This window comes from Saimiri boliviensis, chromosome 13, assembly GCF_048565385.1.
Source record: "Saimiri boliviensis isolate mSaiBol1 chromosome 13, mSaiBol1.pri, whole genome shotgun sequence".
In the NCBI taxonomy this organism is placed as follows: Eukaryota; Metazoa; Chordata; class Mammalia; order Primates; family Cebidae; genus Saimiri; species Saimiri boliviensis.
Window position 1 is genome coordinate 56,740,149 of NC_133461.1, and position 26,713 is coordinate 56,766,861.

The 26,713-nt window shown below is 37.5% G+C and overlaps 1 protein-coding gene across 2 annotated transcripts in view; it reads left to right on the plus strand.

The window, feature by feature from the left end:
* Positions 1 to 26,713, plus strand: part of USP14 (ubiquitin specific peptidase 14) — a 58,455-nt gene that overhangs the window by 11,601 nt on the left and 20,141 nt on the right. Inside the window, exons 4-6 of one of the 2 annotated variants that reach the window (XM_003924791.4) lie at positions 10,407 to 10,511; positions 12,025 to 12,128; positions 25,589 to 25,647. In XM_003924791.4, coding sequence (XP_003924840.1) covers positions 10,407 to 10,511; positions 12,025 to 12,128; positions 25,589 to 25,647 — 268 coding nt within the window. The remainder of the gene's footprint in view (positions 1 to 10,406; positions 10,512 to 12,024; positions 12,129 to 25,588; positions 25,648 to 26,713) is intronic. The other variant, XM_074383707.1, reaches the window with a different exon arrangement.

Consider the following 26,713-nt stretch of genomic DNA (forward strand, 5'->3'; position numbering starts at 1 on the left):
CTGTGTTCTTATAAGCAATTCACTTACTAATACCAGTTGTGTTTTTGGTAGATTCTGTTGGGTTTTCTGTGTACATAAACATTTGATCTGCAAATAATGACAATTTTACTTCTCCCTTTTCCATATTCATGACTTTCAGTTTTCTTACACTTTATTGAAGTATAATTGGTAAACAAATGACTTCTAATTTCTTTCTTTTTTTTTTTTTTTTTTTTTGAGACAGAGTCTTGCTCTGGCCCCCAGGCTGGAGGGCAGTGGTGTGATCTCACCTCACTGCACCATCGGCCTCCTGGATTCATGGCAGTTCTCCTGCCTCAGCCTCCTGAGTAGCTGGTACTACAGGTTCCTGCCACCACACCCAGCTAATTTTTGTATTTTTAGTAGAGATGGGGTTTTGCCATGTTGGCCAGGCTGGTCTTTAACTCCTGACCTCAAGTGGTCTGCCTGTCTCAATCTCCCAAAATGTTGGGATTACAGGTGTGTGAGCCGCTGTGCCAGGCCTTGTCCTACTTTTTGATAGGGCTTCTAATACAGTGTTAATAGAAAGTGATAAGAGTGGACATCTTGGTCAGATGTGGTGGCTCATGCCCGTGATCGCAGCATGGGAAGCCGAGGCGGGTGGATCACTTGAGGTCAGGAGTTTGAGCCCAGCCTGGCCAACATGGCAAAACCTCATCTCTACTAAAAATACAAAAATTAGCTGAGCCTCATGGCATGCGCCTGTCGTCCCAGCTACTTGGGAGGCTGAGGTAGGAGAATTGCTTGACCCTGGGTGGTGGAGGTTACAGTGAGCTGAGATCACACCACTGTCCTCCAGCCAGGGCAACAAGCTAGATTCCTCTTCAAAAAAATAAAAAAGAGTGGACATCTTGTTTTATTCTAGTTCACTACAACTTAAAATTATGAAAGACTGTTAATTTTTTTTTTAAGACAGAGTTTCCCTCTTGTTGCCCAGGCTGGAGTGCAGTGGTGCGATCTTGGCTCACTGCAGCCTGCACCTACCACCTACCAGGGTCAAGCAGTTCTCCTACCTCAGCCTCCCTAGTAGCTGGGATTACAGGTGTGTGCCACCGTGCCTGGCTAATTTTTGTATTTTTAATAGAGACGGAGTTTCACCATGTTGGCCAGGCTGGTCTCAAACTCCTGACCTCAGGTGATCTACCACTTTGGCCTCCCAAAGTGCTGGGATTACAGGTGTGAACCATTGTGCTCGGCCTGTTAAATTTTATTAAGTGTTTTTTCTGCTGCTGCTTAAAATGAGTGATTTTCTTTTCTTTTTTTCTTTTTTTCTTTTGGTGATATGTTTATTCTCATTGACTTTTTACTTAAACCTCGTATTTCTGGGACGTGCAGTTCTCAGATTTCTTGGTTTTGTGACCCTTTTGCTCTCTTATAAATTATGATTCACCTCAGAGTTTTATATACAGACACACCTCATTTTATTGTGATTAGTTTTATTGTGCTTCATAGATAATTGTGATTTTTACAAATTGAAGGTTTGTGGTCACCCTGCATCGAACAAGTCTATAGACACCATTTTTCCAGCACCATGTCTTCACTTCATATCTCTTTGTCACATTTTGGTGATTCTTGCAATATTTGAAACATTTTAATTACTATCATGTGAAGTATGTTGATCTTTGATGTTACTTTTGTAATTGTTTTGGGGTGTCATGAATCACGCCTGTAAAACAGCAAACTTAATTGGCAAATGTGTGTTCTTGACTGCTTCACCCACCTGCGGTTCCGTCCTCCCTTTCCTTGGGCCTCCCTGTTCCCTGAGACTAGATAGTATTGAAATTATGCCAGTTACTATCCCTGCAGTGGCCTCGAAGTGTTCAAGAGGAAGGAGTTGCATGTCTCTTACTTTCAACAGAAAGCTTAAGCTTAGTGAGCAAGGCCTGTTTAAAGCTGAGATAGGCCAAAAGCTAGGCATTTGGCACGAGTTAACCAAGTTCTGAATACAAAGATGCAGTTTTCAAAGGAAAGTTAGAAGCTAAAGTTCTTGAAGTGTTACTGCAATGAACACACGAATGATAAAGCAAAACAGCCTTATTGCTGTTATGGAAAAAGTTTAAGTGGCCTTAAGTCAAAGCTTAATCCAGAGCAAAACTCCAATTCTCTTTAATTTTGTGAAGGTTGAGAGAGATAAGGAAGCTACATTTTCTTCATCAAACTAACACAGGAACAGAAAACCAAACACCACATGTTGTCACTTGTAAGTGTGAGCTGAACAATGCGAACACATGGACACAGGGAGGAGAACAACACACACTGGGGCCTGTTGGGTGGTGGAATGTCAGGAGAGCACAAGTTTTAAAGAAAGAAGCAATCTCTGTAACATAAAGTGCAAGGTGAGGCAGCAAGTACTCATGGAGAAGCTAAGTTACCCAGAGGATCTAGCTAAGATTGTTGATAAAAGTGGCCTATACTATATAACAGATTTTCAATGTGGATGAAACAGTCTGATATTGGAAAAAGATGCTGTCTAGGCCTTTCATAGCTAGAGAGAAGTCTGTCTGGGTTCAAAGGACAGGCTGACTTTCTTATTAGAGGCTAATGCAGCTGGTGACTTTTAAGTTGAAGCCAGTGCTCATTTACCATTCCAAAAACTGTGGACCTCTTAAGAATGATGCTAAGTCGGGCCAGGTGTGGTGGCTCACGCCTGTAATCCAAGCACTTTGGAGGCCAAGGTGGGTGGATCACCTGAGGTCGGGAGTTCAAGACCATCCTGACCAACATGGTGAAACCTCGTCTTATTTAAAAAAAAAAAAAAAAAAGAGTGATGCTAAGTCTACTCTGCTGCCTGTGTTCTGTAATGGAACAAAAAAGCCCGGATGACGGTAGATCTGTTTACAACATGGAGTACTGAATATTTTAAGGCCACCATTGAGACTTACTGCTCAGAAAGATTACTTTCAAAATATTACTGCTTGTTGACAATGCACCTGTTCACTCGAGCTTTGAGGGAGATAAATGAGATGAATGTTGTTTTTGTGTATGCTAACACAACAACTATTCTGTAGCCCATGGATCAAGGAGTAATTTCTATTTTCAAATTTTATTTAAAAGATACATTTTGTAAGGCTAAAGTTTCCCTATAAAGTTGTTTCTCTGTGAATCTGGGCAAAATAAATTAAAAACCTTCAGGAAAGCATTCACCATTCTTGATGCCATTAGTAACATTCATGGGAGGAAGTTAAAATGTCATTGTTACCAGGAATTTGAAAGAAGTTGATTCTAACCCTCATGGATGACTTTGAGGAGTTCAAGACTTGAGTTGAGGATGCAATTGCACATGTGGTGGAAATAGGAAGTAAACTAGAATTAGAAGTCATCAGTCTTGGTGGCTCACTCCTGTAATCCCAGTACTTTGGGAGTCTGAGATGGGAGGAGAGCTTCAGACTGGGAGTTTGAGACCAGCCTGGGCAACACAGTGAGACACTGTCTTTACAAAAAATAAAATTAGTTGGGAATGATGGTGTATAACTGTGGTCCTAACTACTCTGGAGACTGAGGCAGTAGGATCACTTAAGCCTAGGAGTTTTGAGGTTACAGTAAGCTATGATTTTGCCATTACACTCCAATCTGAGTGACAGAGTGAGACCCTGTATCTAAAAAACAAAAAAAAGATTAAAAAAAATATGGAGCTTGAAATTGTGACTGAATTGCCACAATCTCATGATAAAACTTGAACAGGTGTGAGGAGTTAACTTATGGATGTACAAAGAAAGTAATTTCTTGAGCTAGACTCTACTCCTGGTGAAGAAGCCGTGAATGTTGTTGAAATGACAACAAAGGATTAAAAATACTGCATCGTTGATAAAGTGGCAGCAGGCTTTGAGAGAATTGACTCCAGTTTTGAAAGAAGTTCCACTGTGGATAAAATGCTGTTAAAAAGCACAAGTTACAGAGAACTCTTTCATGAAGGGAAGTCAATTGATGTGTCAGATTTCATTGTTGTCTCATTTTAAGCAATTGCACAGCCTTCCGGAATGAGTACCATGATCAGTCAGTAGCCATCAACTTGGAAACAAGACTCTCCTGCCTGCAAGAAGATGGTGATTCACTGAAAGCTCAGATGATTGTTAGCTTTTTTTTTTTAAAGCAATAAATTATTCTAAAATTAAGGATGTGCATTCCTTTAATAATGCTGTTGCATATTTCACAGACTGGTATAAACATAATGTTTGCATGCACTGGGGAAAAATTTTTGTGTGACTTGCTTTATTGTGATATTTGCTTTCTTATGCTCTGGAACCTAAACTGCAACATCTTCAAAGTATCCCTGTATTTTCATCTATGTAATATTGTTTTGTTGGATAGAAGTTAATTTTATTGAAGTCTAATTTATCACATTTTTTAGTGATTTGTACTATAAGAAATCTTCGTCTGTGCCAAGTTTACAAGATATATATTTTTTTGTTTTCTTCCATTGGTTTTTATATATACCCTTACTCCAGTACCCATTCCCTGTTGTTTTGATTCTTCAAGCCTTGAAATCAGGTTGTCTAATTCTTCGAGTTGTTTTTCTTTCTTCTTTTTTTTTGAGATGGAATCTTGCTCTGTTGCCAGGCTGGAGTACAGTGGTGTGATCTTGCCTTACTGCAACCTCTGACTCCCTGGTTCAAGCTATTCTCCTGCCTCAGCCTCCTGAGTAGCTTGGATTCTAGGCGCCTGCCACCATACCCGGCTAATTTTTTTGTATTTTTGGTAGAGACAGGATTTTACCATGTTGGCCCGGATGGTCTCGATCTCCTGACCTTGTGATCCTCCTGCCTTGGCCTCCCAAAGTGCTGGGATTATAGGTGTGAGCCACCGCACCTGGCATGTTTTTCTTTTTTAAAGTTGTGTTGGTTATTCTGACATTTTTGTACGTCTGTTGCATATTTTTAGATTCAGCTTGTCATTTTCTCCGTAAGAGCCTGCTGGGATTTTGATTGGAATTGCATTTAATCTGTATGTCAGTCTGGGACAATTCAATATTGAGTCTTCTAATCGACAAACATGGTAATAGATCTTAACATTTCTCACAAAAGTGTCCGGTGTTGGGACTTACACATATTTTGTTCCACATATTGTTAACTATTTCATGATTTTTTTTTTTGTTTTTTGAGATGGAGTCTTGCTTTGTCACCCAGGCCGGAGTGTAGTGGCATGGTCTCGGCTCACTGCAGACTCCGCCTCCCAGGTTCAAGCAGTTCTCCTGCCTCAGCCTCCTGAGTACTTGGGATTACAGGCACCTGCCACCATGCCTGACTAATTTTTCTATTTTTAGTAGGGACGGGGTTTCACCATGTTAGCCAGGCTGGTCTCGACCTCCTGACCTCAAGTGATCTGCCTGCTTCAGCCTCCCAAAGTGCTGGGATTACAGGCATAAGCTACCACACCTGGCTTATTTATGGTTTTTAATGTTATTATAAATGGTACTTTTTCTTTTTCTTTCTTTCTTTCTTTCTTTTTTTCTTTATTTCATTCAGATGAGGTCTTGCTTTGTCACTTGGGCTGGAGTGCAGTGACACAGTCATAGCTCACTGCTGCCTTGAATTCTTGGGCTCAAAGGGTCCTCCTACCTCAGCCTCCTAAATAGTTGGGACTACAGGCATGCGCCATTATGCCTGGCTACTTTTTTGTTTTTGTTTTTGAGACAGAGTCTTCCTCTGTTGCCCAGGCTGAAGTACAGTGGTGTGATCATGGCTCACGGTAGCCTCTGCCTCCCAGGTTCAAGCAATTCTTGTGCCTCAGCCTCCCGAGTATCTGGCACTACAGGAATGTACCACCACCCCGGGCTAATTTTTGTGTTTTTAGTAGAGATGGGGTTTTGCCATGTTGGCCAGGCTGGTCTTGAATTCCTGGCCTCAAGCAGTCCTCCTTCCTGCCTTGGTCTCCCAAAGTGCTTGGATTGTAGGGGTGAGCCACCACACCCAGCTGTGGTATTTTTGAAATGTCGTTTTCCAGTTGGCTGCTAGTATATATAAAAATAAAGTTAATTTATAATTGACTTTGTATCTTGTGACTTTGTTTATTTTATATGTTAATTTCTTAGGAAATTGTAGGTATATATGTCATTTGCAAGTAAGGACAGTTTTATTTCTTCCTTTTCAATCTCTTTGCATTTTGTTTCTCTTTTTTCTGTATTGCAGTGCTTAAGACTTTATACGCGGCCAGGTGCAGTGGCTCACGCCTGTAATCCCAGCACTTTGGGAGGCTGAGGCAGGTGGATCGCCTGAGGTTTGAGACTAGCCTGACCAACATAGTGAAACCCATCTCTACTAAAAATAGAAAAAATAAGCCAGGCATGGTGGCAGGCGCCTGTAATCCCAGCTACTTGGGAGACTTGAGGCAGGAGAATCACTTGAACCTGGGAGGTGGAGATTGTGGTGACCTGAGATTATGCCCATTGCACTGTAGCCTGGGCGACAAGAGTGAGACTCCATCTCAGAAAAGAAAAAAAAAAAAAAAAAGACTTTAAATGAAATGCTGAGTATAAGTGGTTGATAGTGGACGTGGACATCATTGCCTTTTTTCTGACCTTAGGGGAAAAACCTTCAGTCATGGCTAGAGGTAGTTTATAGATGTTCATCATCAGGTACAGGAATTCTATTTCTAGTTTGCTGAGAGATTTTGTAATGAATGGAAGTTGAATTTTGTCATTTTGTTAAATGCCTTTTATATATCATTTTAAAATCTCGTTTAATCCATTAATGTAAACTACACTGACTTTTGAGTATTAAACAGAACTTATATTCTTGGGATAAACACCACTTGGACATTATATATTGCTAGATTCTGTTTGCTTGTCTTTTGTTAAGGTTTTTTGTGTCTCTCTTCATAAGAGGTAATGGTTTGTAGTTTTCTTGTATTCTTTTTTGTTTGGTTTTGCTATCAGTGTAATGTTGGTCATATAAAAGGAGTTAGGAAGCATCCCCTTTTTTCTGAGTTTGTATTATTATTTTTTCTTTCTTTTTTCTTTTTTTCTTTTTTTGAGACGGAGTTTCGCTCTTGTTACCCAGGCTGGAGTGCAATGGCGTGATCTTGGCTCACCGCAACCTCCGCCTCCTGGGTTCAGGCAATTCTCCTGCCTCAGCCTCCTGAGTAGCTGGGATTACAGGCACGCGCCACCATGCCCAGCTACTTTTTTGTATTTTTAGTAGAGACGGAGTTTCACCATGTTGACCAGGATGGTCTTGATCTCTTGACCTCGTGATCCACCCGCCTAGGCCTCCCAAAGTGCTGGGATTACAGGCTTGAGCCACTGCGCCCGGCCCTCTTTTTTCTTTTTTATTACTGCTCCCACTCCACTGGATATATTTTCTTTAAATGTTGCCTAAAATTCTCTAGTGAAGCCTAATTCACTAGACTTCATCTGGGTTTGGAGTTTTCTTTCTAGGAAGACTTTAAGAATTTAAGATCTTTAAGAAATGTAGGACTAAATATTATATTTTCTTTCATAGCAGTTTGGTAATTAGTATTTTTTAAGGAATTGGTTCGTTTAAGTTGTCGAAGTGATTGTTATATTCTACTGTTATTATCCTTTAATTCTAGCATGTGTAGTGCTGTTTTTTTTCTCCTCTAGTATTGACAAGTTATGATTTGTCTGTTTTCTTTATCATCCAGCCAGAGGTTTATCAGTTTCTTTGATTGTTTACCCCTCCCAGAAACATCTTTAGCCTGTTCATTTATTACTGTGTTAATTTTTTCTCTTTATTTCTTCCTACTTTGGTTTGAATTTTTAAAAAGTTTTCAAAATTTTTATGTAATCATATTTTGTTGAATGAAATGCTGAAATCCAGGCAAATGGTGGTAACTTTTTTGTTTAGAGATGGGGTCTTGCTTTGTTGCTCAGGCTGGCCTTGCACTCTTGGCTCAAGCAGTCCTCGCATCTTAGCCTTCCGACTACCTTGGACTACAGGTGTGCACCACCACACATGGCTTGGTTTTAATTTTTACTTTCTTTAGCTTCTTAAGGTAGATGCTTGCCTAGGTCATTAATTTTAAGCCTTTTTTTGTTTGTTTTTATCTCTTTTGCTCATTTTTGTATTATGTATTTCCTATTTCTTAATGATTTATTTTTTTGAGTGCTTCATATATATGGTGTAATTTTGTCTCTACTTTATTGTTTTCAAATTTTTTATAGACACTTTTAAGATTTGTGTAGCTAGTTATATCAGTCTTATGTCACTTTCAGAAAATCTTCCAACAATACATGAGTTTGTTGATTCACTTGCATTCTTTTATAAGTATTAGTTTTTTTACATTTAAATCTTTACTCTATAATTCATTATGGTTGTGGTGTGGTATGAAGTGGGGAGCCGATAGTGTGTTTTTCTAAATTATTATACGTTTTTTCTCAGTATTTTTCATTATATAATCCCTTTTCCTAATTATTTTTAAGGGCATTGTTTTAATCTCTCTTATTTTTCAGAAATTTCTTAGTTATTATCATGGATATAAATGTGCTGCATGAATGAATCATTTTGCAAGGCTTTTAAAGGAATTTCATTAAACTTAATGTAACTATAATTGCATCTTTATAGTAATTTTTCAAGTTCAGACACTTGTTACGTCCTTCAGTTTATTTAGGTGCTTTTTAAAATATTTTAATTAAAGCTTTATTTTTCTCTCATTAAAGTATTACATTTTTCTTGTTATATTTATTCTTAGATATATGTTGGTATTTCTTCTATTGTGTTTTCTAACTGGTTATTGCCAGTATATTTTTTAAATAATTGGCTCCTAAGATAATTGTCTTTGGAAAAAAGATTCTTGGCCTGGTACCTGCTTATACCTACAATCCCAGCACTTTGGGAGGTTGAGATGGGAAGATGACTTGAGGCCAGAAGGTTGAGGCTTCAGTGAGCTATAATTGTGCCACTGTCTCCTGCCTGGGTGACAGAGTGAGTCCCTGTCTCTAAAAAAAAAAAATCTGTAGTGATGGCTTAGTATTGCTTTACAGGTTTGCAATGATCTTATAAAATGTCTATGTAGATATAAAGGATGATAGAATAAAGGTCATTAGATTTAATTATCGGTATTCTTAACTGAATTTGTTGGTCTTACTAATTTCCTAATTTTGATCGTCTGGATAATTTTAGTCTTCTGGCTATCATTTTTCCCTCCCTGGTTTTTGTTTGTTTGTTTTTAAACCACTTCTGGTCCTACCTTTTTTCTTTGTCTCATGTGTTCATACCTTCCAGTTAAGATACTGAGTAAGAGAGTAATATGTGGTTCATATTTTAAGATTATAAGCTTTGCAATGACAGTGTCTTCCTTTTCCTTCTGTTGTGTGGAGTGTTTACACATGTATTAAATAAAAATATTTACTTAGGTTAATGTGTAGAATTACAAAATTGGATATTTTGAACAAATTTGTGTGTTTGGTTTGATGTTTTTCAGTAATGGAGAATTAATGCTCTAAAAATATTTGTATTCAAATGTAAATAATCGTTACAGTTACACAATGGACATTCACAGAAAGAATTTTATGAGTGTTTTTTGCTTGTTTGTTTTGTTATTTGAGACAGGGTCTCACTCTGTCGCCCAGGCTGGAATGCAAGTAGTGTGGTCACAGCTCACTGCAGCCTCAACCTCCCAGGCTTCAGTGATCCTCCTGTCTTAGCCCCCAAGTAGCTGGGACTACAGGAGTACACCCCCATACCCAGCTAATGTTGGTATTTTTTGTAGAGACAGGGTTTTCGCCGTGTTGCCCAGGCTAGTCTTGAATTGGACTCAAGCCATCCACCAGCCTTGGCCCCACAAAGTGCTAGGATTAAAGGCATAAGCCACCATGCCTGGTCTGAATTTTATTAGTTGTTAATTTGTTATGGAGAGAAATAATGCCACTAAATGTTAATGATCATTTGAGGAATTCCCTCCCCTTCAATATTGTAAACATTATTAGGTGTTTTTATGGCAATATTTATTTTTCCCTCAGCTTTATTCAGGTACAGTTTGTATAGAGTAAAATTCACCTGTGTTTGATGTACAGTTTGGGCAATTTTATATTGTCATGTAACCACTACCACAATCACGATTTAGAAGTTTCATCACTCTAAAAAGTTTCTTTGTACACCTTTGCCTTGGCCTCAAGCAGCCACCCTAGTGGCTTTTTACTTGATTTAAACAATTCAGTGATTTTTAGTAGTATATTTATAGAGTTGTGCAGCCTTCACCACAGTCTAATTTTAGAACATTTCCAATTACCCCAGAAAGAAACTTGTGCCATTTAAAGTCACTCCCTCTTCCCACCTGCAGTCCTAGGCAACAACTAATCTACTTTCTGTAGATTTACTTTTTTGGCAAATAGAATTATGTAATATGTGTTTCTTTGTGTTTGGCTTCTTTTGTTTGACATAAACATTACAAACTTTTGAGGATTTTCATTAAATTACTTTTTTTTAAAACAGGGAATGACTCTACTAATGATGGGGTCAGCAGATGCTCTTCCAGAGGAACCCTCAGCTAAAACTGTCTTTGTAGAAGACATGACAGAAGAACAGTTAGCATCTGCCGTAAGACACTCCAGATTTGATACGTTTGATCACTACTTTTTGAAGGACCATTATTAAGGTGTCTTTCAGAAAGTAGCATCTAAATGTCTTGAAGACTTAATTATTAATATCAAGATAGATGTTTTTAGCAGTAAATAAGAGTTTTATTTTTGATTAGCTTAAGAGAGTCATTCTGTAGTTAAATAGTGCACAGTTAGGTTTTTTTTTGTTTTGTACACTTTATTATTGATTTTCAGACTTCCAAGTGAATTTACTTAGGCTTAACTTAAATATATTTATTTGATAGCTGTAATAAATATGTTTCTGGCAGGTAGTACTATTTAAGTGTTTTATTATTATTTTATGAGAAAACAGGGTCAAAGAGTAGTTTAAATGCTGGAATATTTAAATTCTTAAAATCCTTCATTGGGAAAATACATACATTTTATCCTGAATTTAAGTGCAAAGTCAGTTTAGAAACTGACCAACACATGTGTCACATGTTTTCTTTTTTTTTTCTTTTGAAACACCTAGCATTTATTTAGTGCCATTCATTCATTTTCTTGTTTTATTTTTTGCTTTTTTTTTTTTTGAGATAGGGTCTGGCTTTGTCACCCAGGCTGGAGTGCAGTGTTATGATCATAGCTCATTGTAGTCACAACCTCCTGGGCTCAAGTGAACCTCCCACCTTAGCCTCCTGAGTAGTGGGGACTGTAGGCATGTACCACCATGCCCAGCAAATTAAAAAAAATTTTTTTTTTGGTAGAGACAGGGTCTTGCTGTGTTGCCCAGGGTGATCTTGAACTTCTGACCTCAAGCTATCCTTCTTCCTCAGCCTTCCAAAGTGCTGGGATTATAGGCGTGAGCCACTGTGCCCAACCTGTTACTTTGTTTTTTATTTTGAAGTGTTTCTATGCATATTTTGCCTACTCTGCTCTCTTGATAAACCTGCAAAAAGGCAGGACTGGTATGATTATTCTCTTATTATATTTAAGATGGAAGCTAAAACATAATATGATGGCCAGCATGATCCAAGTAAACATTTTTGTTGAGGGAAATAAAACTGTTTCTTTCTTTCTTTCTTTTTTTTTTTTTTTGAGAGGGAGTTTCACTCTTGTTGCCCAGGCTGGAGTGCAATGGCACGATCTTGGTTCATTGTAACTTCTGCCTCCTGGGTTCAAGCAATTCTCCTGGCGTAGCCTCTCGAGTAGCTGGGATGACAGGCATGTGCCACTACTCCCAGTGTTTTTTTTTAGTAGAGACGGTGTTTCTCCATGTTGGTTAGGCTAGTCTCGAACTCCTGACCTCAGGTGGCCTGCCCACCTTGGTATCCTAAAGTGCTAGGATTACAGGCATGCGCCACCGTGCCCGGCCAATAAAACTGTTTCTTTAGAGTGAAGCCAGAGTATAAATTAGTAGAAGCTAGTAAATGTACTTGATTCAAAATGAGAACTTTAGTGATTTATATAGGCCATGTCATTGTGTAAAAATGGTTTAATCATTTAATCTTTTTTTTTTTTGTTTTTTAAACCAGATGGAGTTACCATGTGGATTGACAAACCTTGGTAACACTTGTTACATGAATGCTACAGTTCAGTGTATTCGTTCTGTGCCTGAACTAAAAGATGCCCTTAAAAGGTAAGACTGAAGTCTTCTTTGGGTAAAGGATGTACACATTTGGGTGAGTAGTAGTGTTTTGTTTTGTTTTTAGCATCTTAATTGAGATATGATTAATTTATTATACAGTTTGCCATTTTAAAGTGTTTAATGATTTTTATAATGTTCACGAGGTTGTGCGAACATCACCATGATCGATTTTAGGACGTATTCTCCCCCTCCAAAAGAAGTGTCATACTCACTGGGAGTCACTCCTTATACCCTTTCACTCACCTCCAGCCCTAGCCAACCATTAATCTACCTTCTGTCATAGATTTGCTCATTCTGGGCATTTCGTATAGATTGAATCATATCGTATATGGTCTTTTGTGACTGATTTATTTAGCATGTTTCCATGGTTTATTCATGTTATAGCATGTATAATACCTCATTTTGTTGCTGAATAATATTTTATTTTTTGGATATATCACATTTTATTTATCCATTTATTTTGTTGATGGAAATTTAGATTGTTTCTACTTTTTCGATATTATCAGTAATGCTGCTGTGAACATTTATGTTTTCTGTGTAGATGAACTGTTTTTATGTAGTAACTCTGTTTAACATTTTTGAGGAACTGCCACAATGATTTTCCAAAGTGACAGTACCATCTTACATTCTCACCAGCAATGTAAGGAGGTTGCCAATGTTGTCTGTTTTTTTTTTTTTTTTTTTTTTTTCGAGACAGAGTTTCACTCTTGTTACCCAGGCTGGAGTGCAATGGCACGATCTCGGCTCACCGCAACCTCCAACTCCTGGGTTCAGGCAATTCTCTTGCCTCAGCCTCCTGAGTAGCTGGGATTACAGGCACGCGCCACCACGCCCAGCTAGTTTTTTGTATTTTTAGTAGAGACGGGGTTTCACCATGTTGACCAGGATGGTCTCGATCTCTCGACCTCGTGATCCACCCGCCTCGGCCTCCCAAAGTGCTGGGGTCTGTTTTTTATTAAGCCCTGTAGGGGTGTGAAGTGTGCTATCTCATTGTGGTTGTCATGCACACATTTTTTTGGTGATAAATGAGGTTGAGCATCTTTTCATGTACTTATTGACCATTTGTATGTCTTCTTTGGAGAAATGTTTGTTAAAATCTTTAGCCTGTGTTTTAATTGGGTGGTCTTTTAAAAAATTCAATTGTGGTTTTACATATATACAAGTCTCTTACCCAATGGATAATTTGCAAATCTTTTCTTCTATACTGTAAGCTGTCATTTTACTTTCTTTTTTAAAAATTTATTTACTTTTTTCCTAAGTCTGTCTTATGCAGTGTCCTTTTATTTTTCTTGATGGTATTTTTGTAGCACAAATGTTTTTTAATTTTCATGTAGTTCAATCTTAATTTTAATTTTTTCTTTTGTCATGTGTGCTTTTGTTTTCATATGTTAGAAGCCATTGTCTAATTCTAGGTCAAAAAAACTTACTTCTGTGTTGTTTTTCAAGAGTTAATACTCTTAGCTCTTCTGTTGAGTCCTGTGTGGACTTTTATGTATAATGGGAAGGAGGGAAGGAGCGAGGTGTTATTGGCTATTCTTTTGCATGTGTATATCCAGTTCTTCCAGATTGAAGGCTATTGTTTCCCCACTGAATTGTCTTAGCACCTTTTTTGAAAGCCAGTTGACCATAATGTGTAAGTTCATTTATGGATCCTAGATTCTTTTCCATTTATATATATGTCTGTCCTTATGCCAGTCAGTACTGGTTTTAAAAAAGAAAGAATATTTTGTTTTTGTACCATCATACACAAGGAAAAGAGTAAAGAATTAGTTACACATGTTTTGAGAACCTGTGAAATAGACTACAAATCAGGGTCCCTTCTTCCAGTGAGTATAAATTTAACTTTAAAAATATGTAACTTAAGGAGATCGAGACCATCCTGGCTAACATGGTGAAACCCTGTCTCTACTAAAAATACAAAAAAATTAGCTGGGCGTGGTGGCGCGCGCCGGTAGGTCCCAGCTGCTCGGGAGGCTGAGGCAGGAGAATTGCTTGAACCCGGGAGGCAGAGGTTGCAGTGAGCCGAGGTCATGCCAGTGCACTCCAGCCTGGCGCCTGGTGATGGAGTGAGACTCTGTCTCAAAAAAAAAAAAAAAAAACTTAAGGCCAGGTGCAATGGCTCACACCTGTAATCCCAGTACTTTGGGAGGCCAGTGCTGACTGATCATGAGGTCAGGAGATCAATACCATCCTGGCCAACATGGTGAAACCCTGCCTCTACTAAAAATACAAAAAAATAAGCTGGATGTGGTGGTGCATGCCTGTAGTCCTAGCTACTTGGGAGGCTGAGGCAGGAGAAGTGCTTGAACCCAGGAGGTGGAGGTTGCAGTGAGCCGAGATTGTGCCACTATACTTTAGCCTGGGCGACAGTACAAGACTCCGTCTAAAAAAAAAAAAAGTAACTTGATTCTGGCTAAATTTATACAACTGTATTGATGTATAAATTGTCAGTTCTTTATGATAGAATTTGGAACTACAATTTGGATTCTGGATAGCTTCATGAATATTGATTTTTGTTTTTTCCCTCAGTGTCTTGTGAAATGTTTTGATAGAATTGAAGAGAAGGGAGAGAAGGACTGTGCAAAAATCTGAAAGAGTGACTTTAAAGGTTTTCTACATTTCTCTGAAGTGAATAGTTGTCAGGTATTTATGAGAAATTGTATAGATTGCAGCTGATGTATTATCAGTGAACAAGACACAGTATCTGTCTTCAAGGCACCTACAGTCTAGTAGACAAAGACTCTCAAGTAAACGGGTACTGTTTCAGAACTGCTTTGATGGGAAATGTAGGCTTCTATGAGAACATCTAAGGGGGTTAATTAAGGGATGGGTATCTAAGGATGGTTTGGGAAGACTTCTTAGAGTAAGTGGTATTTAAACACTTAGGTATTATCAGCCTGGATAAGAGGTTAGGGAATTGTGAGAGTGGACTGGAGGAAAGACTATTTAAACAAGAGTCTGGAGGCAGGAGACTGCAACACAGTCAGTGCGACTGCCTGGAGAAGGATGGTTGTAGAAATGGTGATAGATAGGAGATTAGTAGGGGCCAGCTACAGATCCTGAAGTCATTTTTAAGGAGTGTGGACTTTGTGTTGAGGGCAAAGAGAAGCCATTGGAAGATTTTAAGCAGAGTACTGACATTGAAATTTTCCTCTGAATTCTAGGTAGTGTGCTACCTAGATTATTTATTCTTTAATACAATTTTCATTGTTATTCTTGCTTAAAAGTTACCTGGTAGAATCTTACTGTGTCTTTTACATATATCCCAAAATATTGCTTTATTTTACCCTCTCCTGTTGTCCTTGGATGATAATATTGCTTGGAGTAAGAGTCTAGTTACTTTTCCACCATTTTTGTGTGTCCATGCTTACTGATGAGAGGTCTGATATCGGTCTTGATTTTTATTCTTTTCTCTTAGTAGCTTTTAGGGTTTTCTCCCCCTCTCTCTTTCTCTCTCTTTTATTTTTCCCAGAGTTTTCAAGAATGGGAGAGTGTGGGTTTTATTTATCTTACTTAGTGCTCAGTGAGCACTTTTAGTCTGAGGACTCTGGTCTCAAACTCTAGGACATTTCTTAGTCATTATTCCTTTAGATACTGCTTCTCCTCTAGCTGGTTGCTTATACATATTAAAATTTCTAGATCTGTTTTTTAGTTTTCTAACTTTCCTCCGTGTTTTACATTTTTATAATTTTTATGTGATGTGCACTGGGGAGATGTCTTAGTTCTGTCCTAGATTTTACTGATTCATACATCTACTTTGTTTTACTGCTTATTTATCATGACATTCTGTGCTTTTTTAAATTCCCTGTTCTTAATTTTTGGATCTAAATCCTGCTTTTATTTTTCTGAGGCTCTGAAGTATTTTTATTTAAAGATTTTTTTTCCTTCTTGTTTAGCCTTTTAACTCTGTTCTCTTTGGATGTAAGGGTTGTTCTTCCTTCATTTGTTTGAAGGTTCTGTACTCATATCATGCAACCATATTCTCTTCCATTATGTCCCAGTTGCAAATTATCTCAATAGGTAGCTTGCTGGGGTAGCTTTCTGGCTAGCACCCTTCGGGGGTGGCTGATGGAGATAGCCTTGGCTCACTTTCAAGATTTCCTCTTATTTTCTTCTGGGATGCCTTTTAGCCTCTATTCCTGGGAGAGTGCTCTTTTATGTTTTGGAAAGAGTTTTGTATAAGCAGGGGAGATTTTATCCTGTCTGGTTCTATTTTCCTGAAACCAACAGAAGTATTTTTTGTTTTTTTCTTTTTTTAAAAATAAAAAGTGAAAGTTACTTTTTTTGCTTCTTGGTTTTTATTTTAGTATTTTTTTCTTTTTTTGGTGTAGCATCCTCTGATATCAAACAAAAGAAGTAGTTTTTGAATCCTAAATTTTCTCAAGAGAGTGGCCCTTACTAACATAATTGATACAGGATGTCATGGATGGTGGTATGTCTTTGGAAAAATGGCACTAACTGACACAACAAGAATGAAAGAACAGAAAAACATTCCATGAAGGGTGTTTTACAGCTGGAGATGAGGAGGATCATCCTATGAATACTTACCAGAACTTGTCTTTGGCAGGTTCTACAGAGTGCGAGATATGGGTCCTGCGTGCGGTGGCTCACGCTTATAATCCCACTACTTTGGGAGGCCAAGGCACGTGGCTCACTTGAGCTCAGGAGTATGAGACTAGCCTGGGCAACACGGTGAAACCCCGTTTCTACAAAACAAACAAACAAGAAAACAAAAATTAGCCGGGCGTGGTGGTGTGCACCTGTAGTCCTGCAACTCAGATGCTGAGGTGGGAGATTGCTTGAGCCCAGGAGGTTGAGGCTGCAGTGAGCCATCAGTGTGCCACTGCTCACCAGCCTGGGCAACAAAGTAGGGAAACAGAGTGAGGCCCTGTCTCAAAAAATAAAATAAAATGAAAAGAGAGTGGGATGTATAATGATGGAGGGTAGAAGGAAAGTGTATTCAAGAGAAATAGACTGGATTAGTTTAAGAGGCAATACAGACCGAGAGCTATAGAACTATAGCCACTGGTAAAAAAAAAAGGGTTTGTAATGGCTTAATGCCGCCCAACAGTGGAATACATCATACTCTTGGAGTTAGGTTCTCAATTAAGAACCTAGAGGGAAAACTATATGTAATAAAAAGTCATCCTAAAATTCTACAAATTACTCATGAAAAGACAGTATCACATGGCCGGATCTGTTGTATTGAAGACTGGCAAGCCCTAGCTCTCAATATGCACAGCATACCCAGTTTTTCCATTAATAGTTACTAGATTGCTGTCTTTCTTTCGTCTTTTGCTGTAAGATGAAGTAGCTAGCTTGTATTTGAGAATCACAGGCTATGAAAATATATATCATGTTTTTTCTTATTTATTTATTTATTTTTGAGACAGAGTTCTCACTCCTTCTCTCAGGCTGTAGTGCAGTGGTGCCATCCAGGTCACTGTAGCCTCTGCCTCCCAGGCTTAAGTGATTCTTCCATCTCAGCCTCCCAAGTAGGTGGAATTACAGGTGCTGCCACCTTGCCTGACTAATTTTTGTATTTTTAGTAGAGATGGATTTCGCTGTATTGTCTAGCTGGTCTCAAACTCCTTACCTGTAGTGATCCTCCTGCCTCAGCCTCCTCAAGTGCTGGGATAATAGGTGTGAACGACTGCGCCCGGTTGAAAATATTTATCTTTAAACACCAGAGTCTCACTGGTGTTCAATGGGATGCTTATATTATGAAAGGCAAGAACTGAGACATTTGGAACAGAAAACCCCCATGTCTCATCTCACAACTGTCTAGTGGATATGTTCATTGAGTGGAGTTGCATGTGGGATTGCTTACACTAAATTATTTTCATTTTTTTAGCTTGTTGAGGGCATACCTTCATTTAAATTTTTAAAACATTTTTAATTATTATTTTTTATTTTTTGAGACAGGCCTTGCTCTATTGCCCAGGCTTTGGAGTGTCATGATTATGGCTCACTGCAGCCTTGACCTCCTTGCCCAGGAGGGGCAAGCCAAGTGATCCTCCTGACTTGGCTTCCCTGGTAGCTGGGACCTCAGGCGTGCGTTATTATGCCCAGCTAATTTTTTTTTGAGACGGAGTCTCTGTCTGTCACCAGGCTGGAGCGCAACGGCGCAATCTTTGCTCACTGCTGCCATCTGCCTCCTGGGTTCAAGCAATTCTGCCTCAGGTTCCCGAGTAGCTGGGACTACAGGTGTGTACCACCACGCCCTGCTAATTTTTTGTATTTTTAGTGGAGATGGGGTTTCACCATGTTGGCCAGCATGGCCTGACCTTGTGATCCCCCCGCCTTGGCTTCCCAAAGTGCTGAGATTATAGGTGTGAGTCACCTCGCCTGGCTGCAAATTATTTTTTTTAAGTGGAGACTAGAGATGGCTATGTTGCTCAGGCTGGTTTAGAACTCCTGGACTCAAATCAATCCTCTCAACTCAGCCTGCCAAAATTTTGGGATTACAGGTGTGAGCCACCACACCTGACACACACATCTTCATTAAGTAACTGATTTCAACTTGTTCTTGACAAAAAAATTTTAAATAACAGAAAAGTTGTTATATTTTTAAATATAATAATAAAAAATTTAAATAACAGAAAAATATTTGGTATTCACTTCTTTTTCTTAGCCATTTTCTCAGCCCGTATATCAGGATATGATGAAACTGCATCATACATTTAATTTATGCAGATTGAAGGTGTGCCCTGGGCTGGATGTGATGGCTCATGCCTGTGATCCCAGTGCTTTGGAAGGCTGAGTCTGTAGCTTGAGGCCAGAAGTTTAAGACAAGCCTGTGCAACATAGTGAGACCCTCATCTCTACAATAAAAAAAAAAAATTAGCTCTGGGCGGTGGTGTGCACTTGTAGTTTCAGCTACTCATGAGGCTGAGCTGGGAGGATTGCTTGAGCCCAGGAGTTTGCAACTACGTGAGCCATCATGCTACTGCACTTCAGCCTGGGCAATGCAATGAGACCCTGTTTCTTAAAAAAAGAAAGAGATGGGCCAGACTCAGTGGCTCATACCTGTAATCCCAGCACTTCGGGAGGCTGAGGCAGGCAGATCACTGAAGGTCAGGAGTTCAAGACCAACCTGTCCAACATGTTGAAACCCCATCTCTACTAAAAATACAAAAATTAGCCAGATGAAGTGATGGATGCCTATAATCCCAGCTACTTGGGAGGCCGAGGCAGGAGAACTGCTTGAACCTGGGAGGTGGAGGTTGCAGTAATCCGAGATTGCACCACTGCACTCCAGCCTGGGTGACAGTGAGACTTCCATCTTAAAAAAAAAAAAAAAAAAGAGAAAGGGATGAAGTTTGTGTTATCTTTGGGTTTTTTCTTTAAACATATATGTAGCAGTGCATGTGTTTGTTTATAATCAGTTCTGACAGTCTTAAATTTGTGCTCATGTCTTTGCTTTTATGCTTACATATTAATACTTCTGCAGTATATCTTGATGCATAGGATTCTTTGGGTCAATTTCTGGAAGTGGAGTTGGTGGGTTAATAAGTTAGAGTGGATAGTTTGATCTTTTAGATATTGGCAATTGTTATCCCAAAAGGTAGAAAAATATAAATGCTACATTCTGTACATATTCATCAATGTAAAATATTATAATGATAAATATTTTTTGATTATTGGTAAGATTGAACTTTTACTAGTGAGTTTATTGGTGACTTGCATTTCTCTTATAAGGTAAAAATCTAGGTTTCTCTTTTTTTCCGCTAGTCACCATTTATTGTATATTGATACACATTGATCTTTTATTATATATATTATTATTATTAAATATTTTTGAGACCTGTTCCTAGATTTTCTACTCGAGTTTATTTATTGAGGTCTGATTTTATTATGCCATTTTAACTATATGGTGTATAGTAATGCATCCTTCCTACTCACTTTCAGTGTATTACCAGATGGTTTGATCCTTATTTTACTTCTCTTTGAACTTCATAGTCATGTTGTTCAATATGCCTTTCTCCTTCTAAATGTATATATAGTGAGTGTCAACCTTTGGGATTTTGACCATAATGACTTTAAGTTTGGGGTAAATGGACATTTTTGCAATATTTAGGCTCCCCATCCGGGAATATAGGCTGTCTCCCCATTGTTTCAGGTCTTACTTGACTTTCAGTAAGATGGATTTTTTCCAACTGTTTTGAATTTTTGTATTTTGTAATGTTAGATGAATTTTCTCTTGATCATTTTATTATTGGCCCTGCTAGCTGATAGGAAGAAATTAGGCATACTAATTTCAAATAGTAGATTTTATGGTTCCAAGATACACTTTTCCCCCAATATTGAAATAGTCCATATATTCTGTGAAAATTTTAATGTAGTTTTTATTTACCCTGAAAATGAACACATTTTATTTATGATGATACTTATGGTTATGATTTATTTATTATATTTATGAGGAAATAAGGCATATTTAAAATAAATATTTGTACTTTCTAAATAGATAATCATATCCATTATTCAGGTTAGTTTTGTCTGTTTCAGGCGGTTTACTTTATATTTCTTTTGTGTTTCACTGGCTGGAACTTTGAACACTGTTAAATAGTAGATTGTTGTGGAATTCTCTCTTGTTTTTGATTTTAATAAGAATGTTGTATTTTAGTGTTAAATATTGACCTCGGATTTGGTGGAAATATTCTTTTTTTCTTTTCTTCTCCTTGTCCTTGCCTCAGGTTTGGTGGAAATGTTCTTAAGCATGTTAAGAAAGTATCCCTCCATCATTTGTTTACTGAAGATTTTTTAAAAATGAGAAATATATGTTAAAATTTTCAAATGTTGTTTGTTGACTTAGTTTTAAGATTTTTCTCATTGAATCTGCTTATGATACGTTAGGTTAATAACCTAATAGTAAATTATATTTCTGATACATTTGTATTCTTTCAGTGCATAGTGCTGAATTTAATTTGCTGAAACATTTAAAAAGAATTTTTTGGTTATTTGTTAGTAAGACTGATTTATACCGTTCTGTCTCCCTCTGGCTTTTTTTTTCCTTTTTTGTGAGGATTTGGTGTTATGCTAGCGCTATGTCCATCTTTTCCTGTAACTTTATTTTCTTTCATATTTTTATAGTACTGATCTGTTGTTGGAAGATTTGCCCATGAAATTGACTGCACTCAGCTTTTTTTGGGTACTTTATTTGGAGATGGAGTCTCTCTCTGTTGCCTAGGCTGGAGTGCAGTGGTATGATCTTGGCTCACTGCAACCTCTGCCTTCCAAGTTCAAACGATTCTCCTGCCACAACTTCTTGAGGAGCTGGGACTACAGGCGCGTGCCACCATGCCCAGCTAATTTTTGTGTTTTTAGTAGTGATGGGATTTCTCCATGTTGGCCAGGCTGGTCTCAAACTCCTGACCTCAGGTGATCCACCTACCTCAGCCTCCCAAACTGCTGGAATTATGGGTATGAGCCACTGTGCCCAGCCTTTGGGATTTTTTTTTTTTTTTTTTTTTTTTGAGATGGAGTTTAGCTCTTGTTACCCAGGCTGGAGTGCAATGGCGCGATCTCGGCTCACCACAACCTCCGCCTCCTGGGTTCAGGCAATTCTGCCTCAGCCTCCTGAGTAGCTGGGATTACAGGCACACGCCACCATGCCCAGCTAATTTTTTGTATTTTTAGTAGAGACGGGGTTTCACCATGTTGACCAGGATGGTCTCGATCTCTCGACCTCGTGATCCACCCGCCTCAGCCTCCCAAAGTGCTGGGATTACAGGTTTGAGCCACCGCGCCCGGCCGCCTTTGGGATATTTTAAGTGTCTCTTTTCTTTTCTAAAGTCAGTTTTGGTAATTTATATTTTTCCTACAAAATTGTCCTGTCTTTAAAGTATTTTAGCTTAAGAGTTATTTTACTATTGGATCTGTATTTTTTTTGGTATTTTCATTTCTTATTTGTTATATTTGTGTTTTTCTTCCTTAATTATCTTTACAGATACTTGTATTTTATTTTTCGAATAATTTGCTATTAGATTTATTCATTTAATTTTTTGAATTGTCTGATTCATCCTACTTTGTTTGTATTAATTCTTTCTTATTTCTGTTTACCTTAGGCTTGTTTTATTGTTTCTTTTCTACTTAAAGTTTCATACATGGATTGTTTACTTATTCTTCTATAGTATTGAAAGCATTTAATACTGAGATTTTGCTTCTTCTCTATTTGTTAGATGAGGCTGTTCAAATGTTTATTTGTTAGTTGAGGCTGTTCAAATGTTAACAAAAATCACTAGAAAGTATCTTATCTTTTCCTTTTAGCTCAGTTTGTTTATGTTTGATTATTGAATTATAACGTGCTGAAAAGTATACAGATTGTAAGTGCACAGCTTAATGAATTGTCCCAGGGTGAACACATCCATGTACCCAAGATAAAGGCAGAACCCTTCTAGCAGTCTAAAAATCCCCTCAGATCTCAATCACTACCACTGTTTATCTTTCCCAAATTGGAAATTACTATCCTGACTTCTAATCTCATAGATCAGTTGTGCCAGTTTTGAACTCTTTATGAACAGAAATGTACAAATTGGGCACATTTGTCTGGCTGATGATTGGGTAATGGGGTCTGGCTCATGATATTTAGTGTATCCATGTTCTATGTATTGGTAGTCCATTTATATTCGTGCTGTGTAGTATTCCATTGTGTGCTGTGCTACCAATTTGTTATCCATTCTTCTGTCAAATTGGTTTGTGTTCAGTTTTTGGTTATTATGAAAAAACATACTCTGAATATTCTATTACATTTTTGGGCACGTGCTTGTGTTTCTGTTGGGTATATATGAGTATGTATGCATATGAACAAATACATATGAGTGAAACTGCTCGGTCATAAAGGGCTGTATATATTCAGTTTTAGTATGTTTTACCAAATAGTTTCAAAAACGGAGGTACCAAATCGTACTTTCATTACATTATATGTGTTTTTCATTTGTTCCACATCCACACCCAAGAGTTTAATCCAAGTTTAGCCAGTGGATTTAGAAGCATACATATATGAAAGCATATGTTATTTTATTTCACCATGGAAAAGGATTGTGGCCTACATAACTTTTGGTTTTTGGAAACTTGAGTTTGTCTTTTTGATTTGATGTATGATTGAATATTTCATAGGGGCTAGAAAAGTCAAAATGTCCTCTTTTTGTAAGTGTTGAATTACAATAGATCAGGTGTCCCCAAACTGCGGCCGACGGGCCGCATGCACGCATGCGGCCACCTGAGGCCATTTATCTGGCCCCCCGCCGCACTTGAGGAAGGGGCACCTCTTTCATTGGTGGTCAGTGAGAGGAGCACAGTATGTGGCGGCCCTCCAACGGTCTGAGGGACAGTGAACTGGCCCCCTGTGTAAAAAGTTTGGGGATGCCTGCAATAGATATTAGGTTAATTTTATTATATTCAGATTTTCTGTATCATTACATTTTATTTATTGACTTGACAGAGATAAGGAAAGATTATCAGTACCTTTGACTATAAAACCTCTCATATATCTGTCAGTTCTTTTATTTTCTATGTTTTTCTTTATAAACTTCAGTGTTACTATTATTTGGCTTATTGGATGGTTTTACATTAATTAGAAGTTACATTTTATTGCTATAATATGGGAATTTTTTTGATATTTAATTGCATATGACTTTCCTATTCTTAGTTACAAAATAAAATTGAGATTCATTAGTGTATCTTTGCCATAAATATAGAAATAGTTACATATTCATGTTACCCTATAACAGGAAGTAAAAGTCAGTAACAGCAGCAATTATATAGCTAATTACATACCCAAGTGATGTTCTGGGATATGTCTGCTATACTAGTACTCAATTTTAATTTCAAAAATCTTTTAAAAAGTTGCTAAAATGTCTTAACAGGAAAATATGATGATTTTCAGGTTTTAAAGAGTGAACACACATAATTCAGGCATTATTGTGAATTGTGTATTGAAAAATTAAGGAAATGTGTTTAGTCACAGTACTTTCTGAAAGATGTAAACAGATGAAAAAAGGGAAAACAAAACTTCAATTGAATACAATTTAACACAATACTTTCTGTGACTTAACGTAAGCACAGGGGGTTTTGCTTTTTAAATTGAGATATAATTCACATCTAGTGAAATGCACATATCTTAAGTGTTTGGTTTGATCAGTTTTGGCAAATGCAAATTCTCTGTAATCCATTTGCTTATCAAAGAACATTTCTGTCATCTCAGAAAATTTCTTGTATGTGCATTTTCTCTGTTAATGCTTATCCTCCCCACTCCCTTCCAGCAACTACTGATGTCATATTAGTTTGCACATTCTGAAACATAAGATAAATGGAATCCTACAGGTTATGCTTTTCTTTTGTTTTGGCTTGTTTCACTCGATATCTAGTTTGAAGATCCATTCATATTATTGATTATATCAGTAATTCTGATTGCTCTACGTTCTTGCCAATATTGGGTGATACTAATTTCTAAAATTTTTTATTTTAATTACTCTAGTGGGTATATAGTATGTATGCATAGTTTAATTATAGTGCATATGCAGTCTTCCTCAATGTTTGATATTAACTGAATGATAATTTCTGAGCATTTGTCATAAGACATTATATGAGTAATGACTATGGTTTGAATATTTCCTTTGCATGACCAGTTTGTTGTACTGTTGTAAATTAAATAAGGATCATAAAGCTAAAAGCAAATTTAGAAATCATTTAATAGAAGCTTCTCAGTTTACAGATGAGCAAACTGACCTAAAAACTTAAGTGACTTTAATGATACACAGCAAGCTAATGCTGAATGTAGGTGTATGATTTTTGATTTAATGTTTTTGATCTAATGCTTATTCTATTTCAGAGATTGTGTTATTTTATTTTCTTTGTGATTAGTGGATAGTTTTGTTTCACAGTACTTTCAGAAAGTGTTTGTTTTAGCTGGGTGCAATGACTCATGCCTGTAATCCCAGCATTTTGGGAGGCTGAAGTGAGTGAATCATCTGAGGTCAGGAGTTCAAGACCAGCCTCGCCAACATGATGGAACCCCGTCTCTACTAGAAATACAAAAATTAGCTGGGCCTGATGGTGGCCGCCTGTAATTCCAGCTACTCGGGAGGCTGAGGCAGGAGAATTGCTTGAATCTAGGAGGTGGAGGTTGCATTGAGTCGAGATCATGTCGTTGAACTCTAGCTTGGGCAACAAGAGTGAAACTCTGTCTCAAGAAAAGAAAAATAAATAAGTAAAATATTTGTTTTATATGAGTTCGACAAAGGGAAAGAGCTTAAAGTAGGCTTCATCTCAATTCCCTTTTCAGCATTCCTTTTCCCTCTATATAATGCAAGACTAGAAGAGAAGAAAAGGAAAAGTGGGAACAACTCGGAGGAACTTGGAGTTGAGGGTGTCCTTTTAACTGGTTTCTTCCCATTTGAGTGTTAGAATGAATTGAATTCTGTTATTTAATTCTGCTTTAATGTTCCTAGGTATGCAGGTGCCTTGAGAGCTTCAGGGGAAATGGCTTCAGCGCAGTATATTACCGCAGGTTTGTATACTAAATACACTACTTTTTGATAGGAGTTAGACATTATATTTTTCACTCATAATCCTTTGCAGTTTACAGAATGTCTTTGTAAAACATCACCTCATTAAGCTTGGAGAGTACGTTATACTTACATTAAACAACTTGGTATTTATTTTATCCAGATTATAAACCAGTGATGTCTGTCCTTTGTGAAAAATAATCTTTGCATTTTTAGATTAAATTATAATTTTGGCTTCAGGTTCGATTTGTATAATATATCTTTGGGGTTGACTTTAGGGATAACCAGAGATGGGTTTTATCACAATTCATGTATCTTTATAAAAGAGAGTCTTAGTGGGTATCGGTGTAAAGAAGTGATGTGTATGAGGAGAAATAAATCTTAAAGGATAGAAATAACTGGTTTCTTTATTGCATAAGAGAATGTCCACCTAACTTTGGACATTTTAATACTGTTAAATCTTTGGGCTAGGTCAATAGGGTTTTACAGCCATGCTTTTTTTAACTCTTTCTAACAGTTTTATTGATATAGTGTGCATGTCATAAAATCTGCCCATTTAAAGTGTATAATTTATTGTGTTTTATTTAATTTGCAGAGTTGTGCAAATGTCACTAAAATCTTAATTTTAGAACATGATTATACTAAAAAGCAACTTCATAACATCCAGTAGTAACCTCCTTTCCCATTTCTAGCCCTACTGAAACATTTATCTATGTTCTTTCTCTCTAGATTTGCCTACTCTGGACTTTTGTTCTAAATGGAATTAAATAATTCCATTATTTTGTAGTCTTTTGTGACTGGTATCTTTGACTTAGTATAATGTTTTTAAAATTCATCCACATCGTGGCATGTATCAGTACTTCATTCTTTTTTTATTGCTAAGTAAGAGACCCTGATATGGACATGCCACATATTATTTATCCATACTGGTGGAATATTTGGGTTGTTTCCACCTTTTGACTATTACAAATACTGCTGGCATTCGTGTACAAGTTTTGGTGTGGACAAATGCTTTCATTTCTCTTGGATATATATCTAGGAGTGGAATTAATTGCTGGGTCATATGGT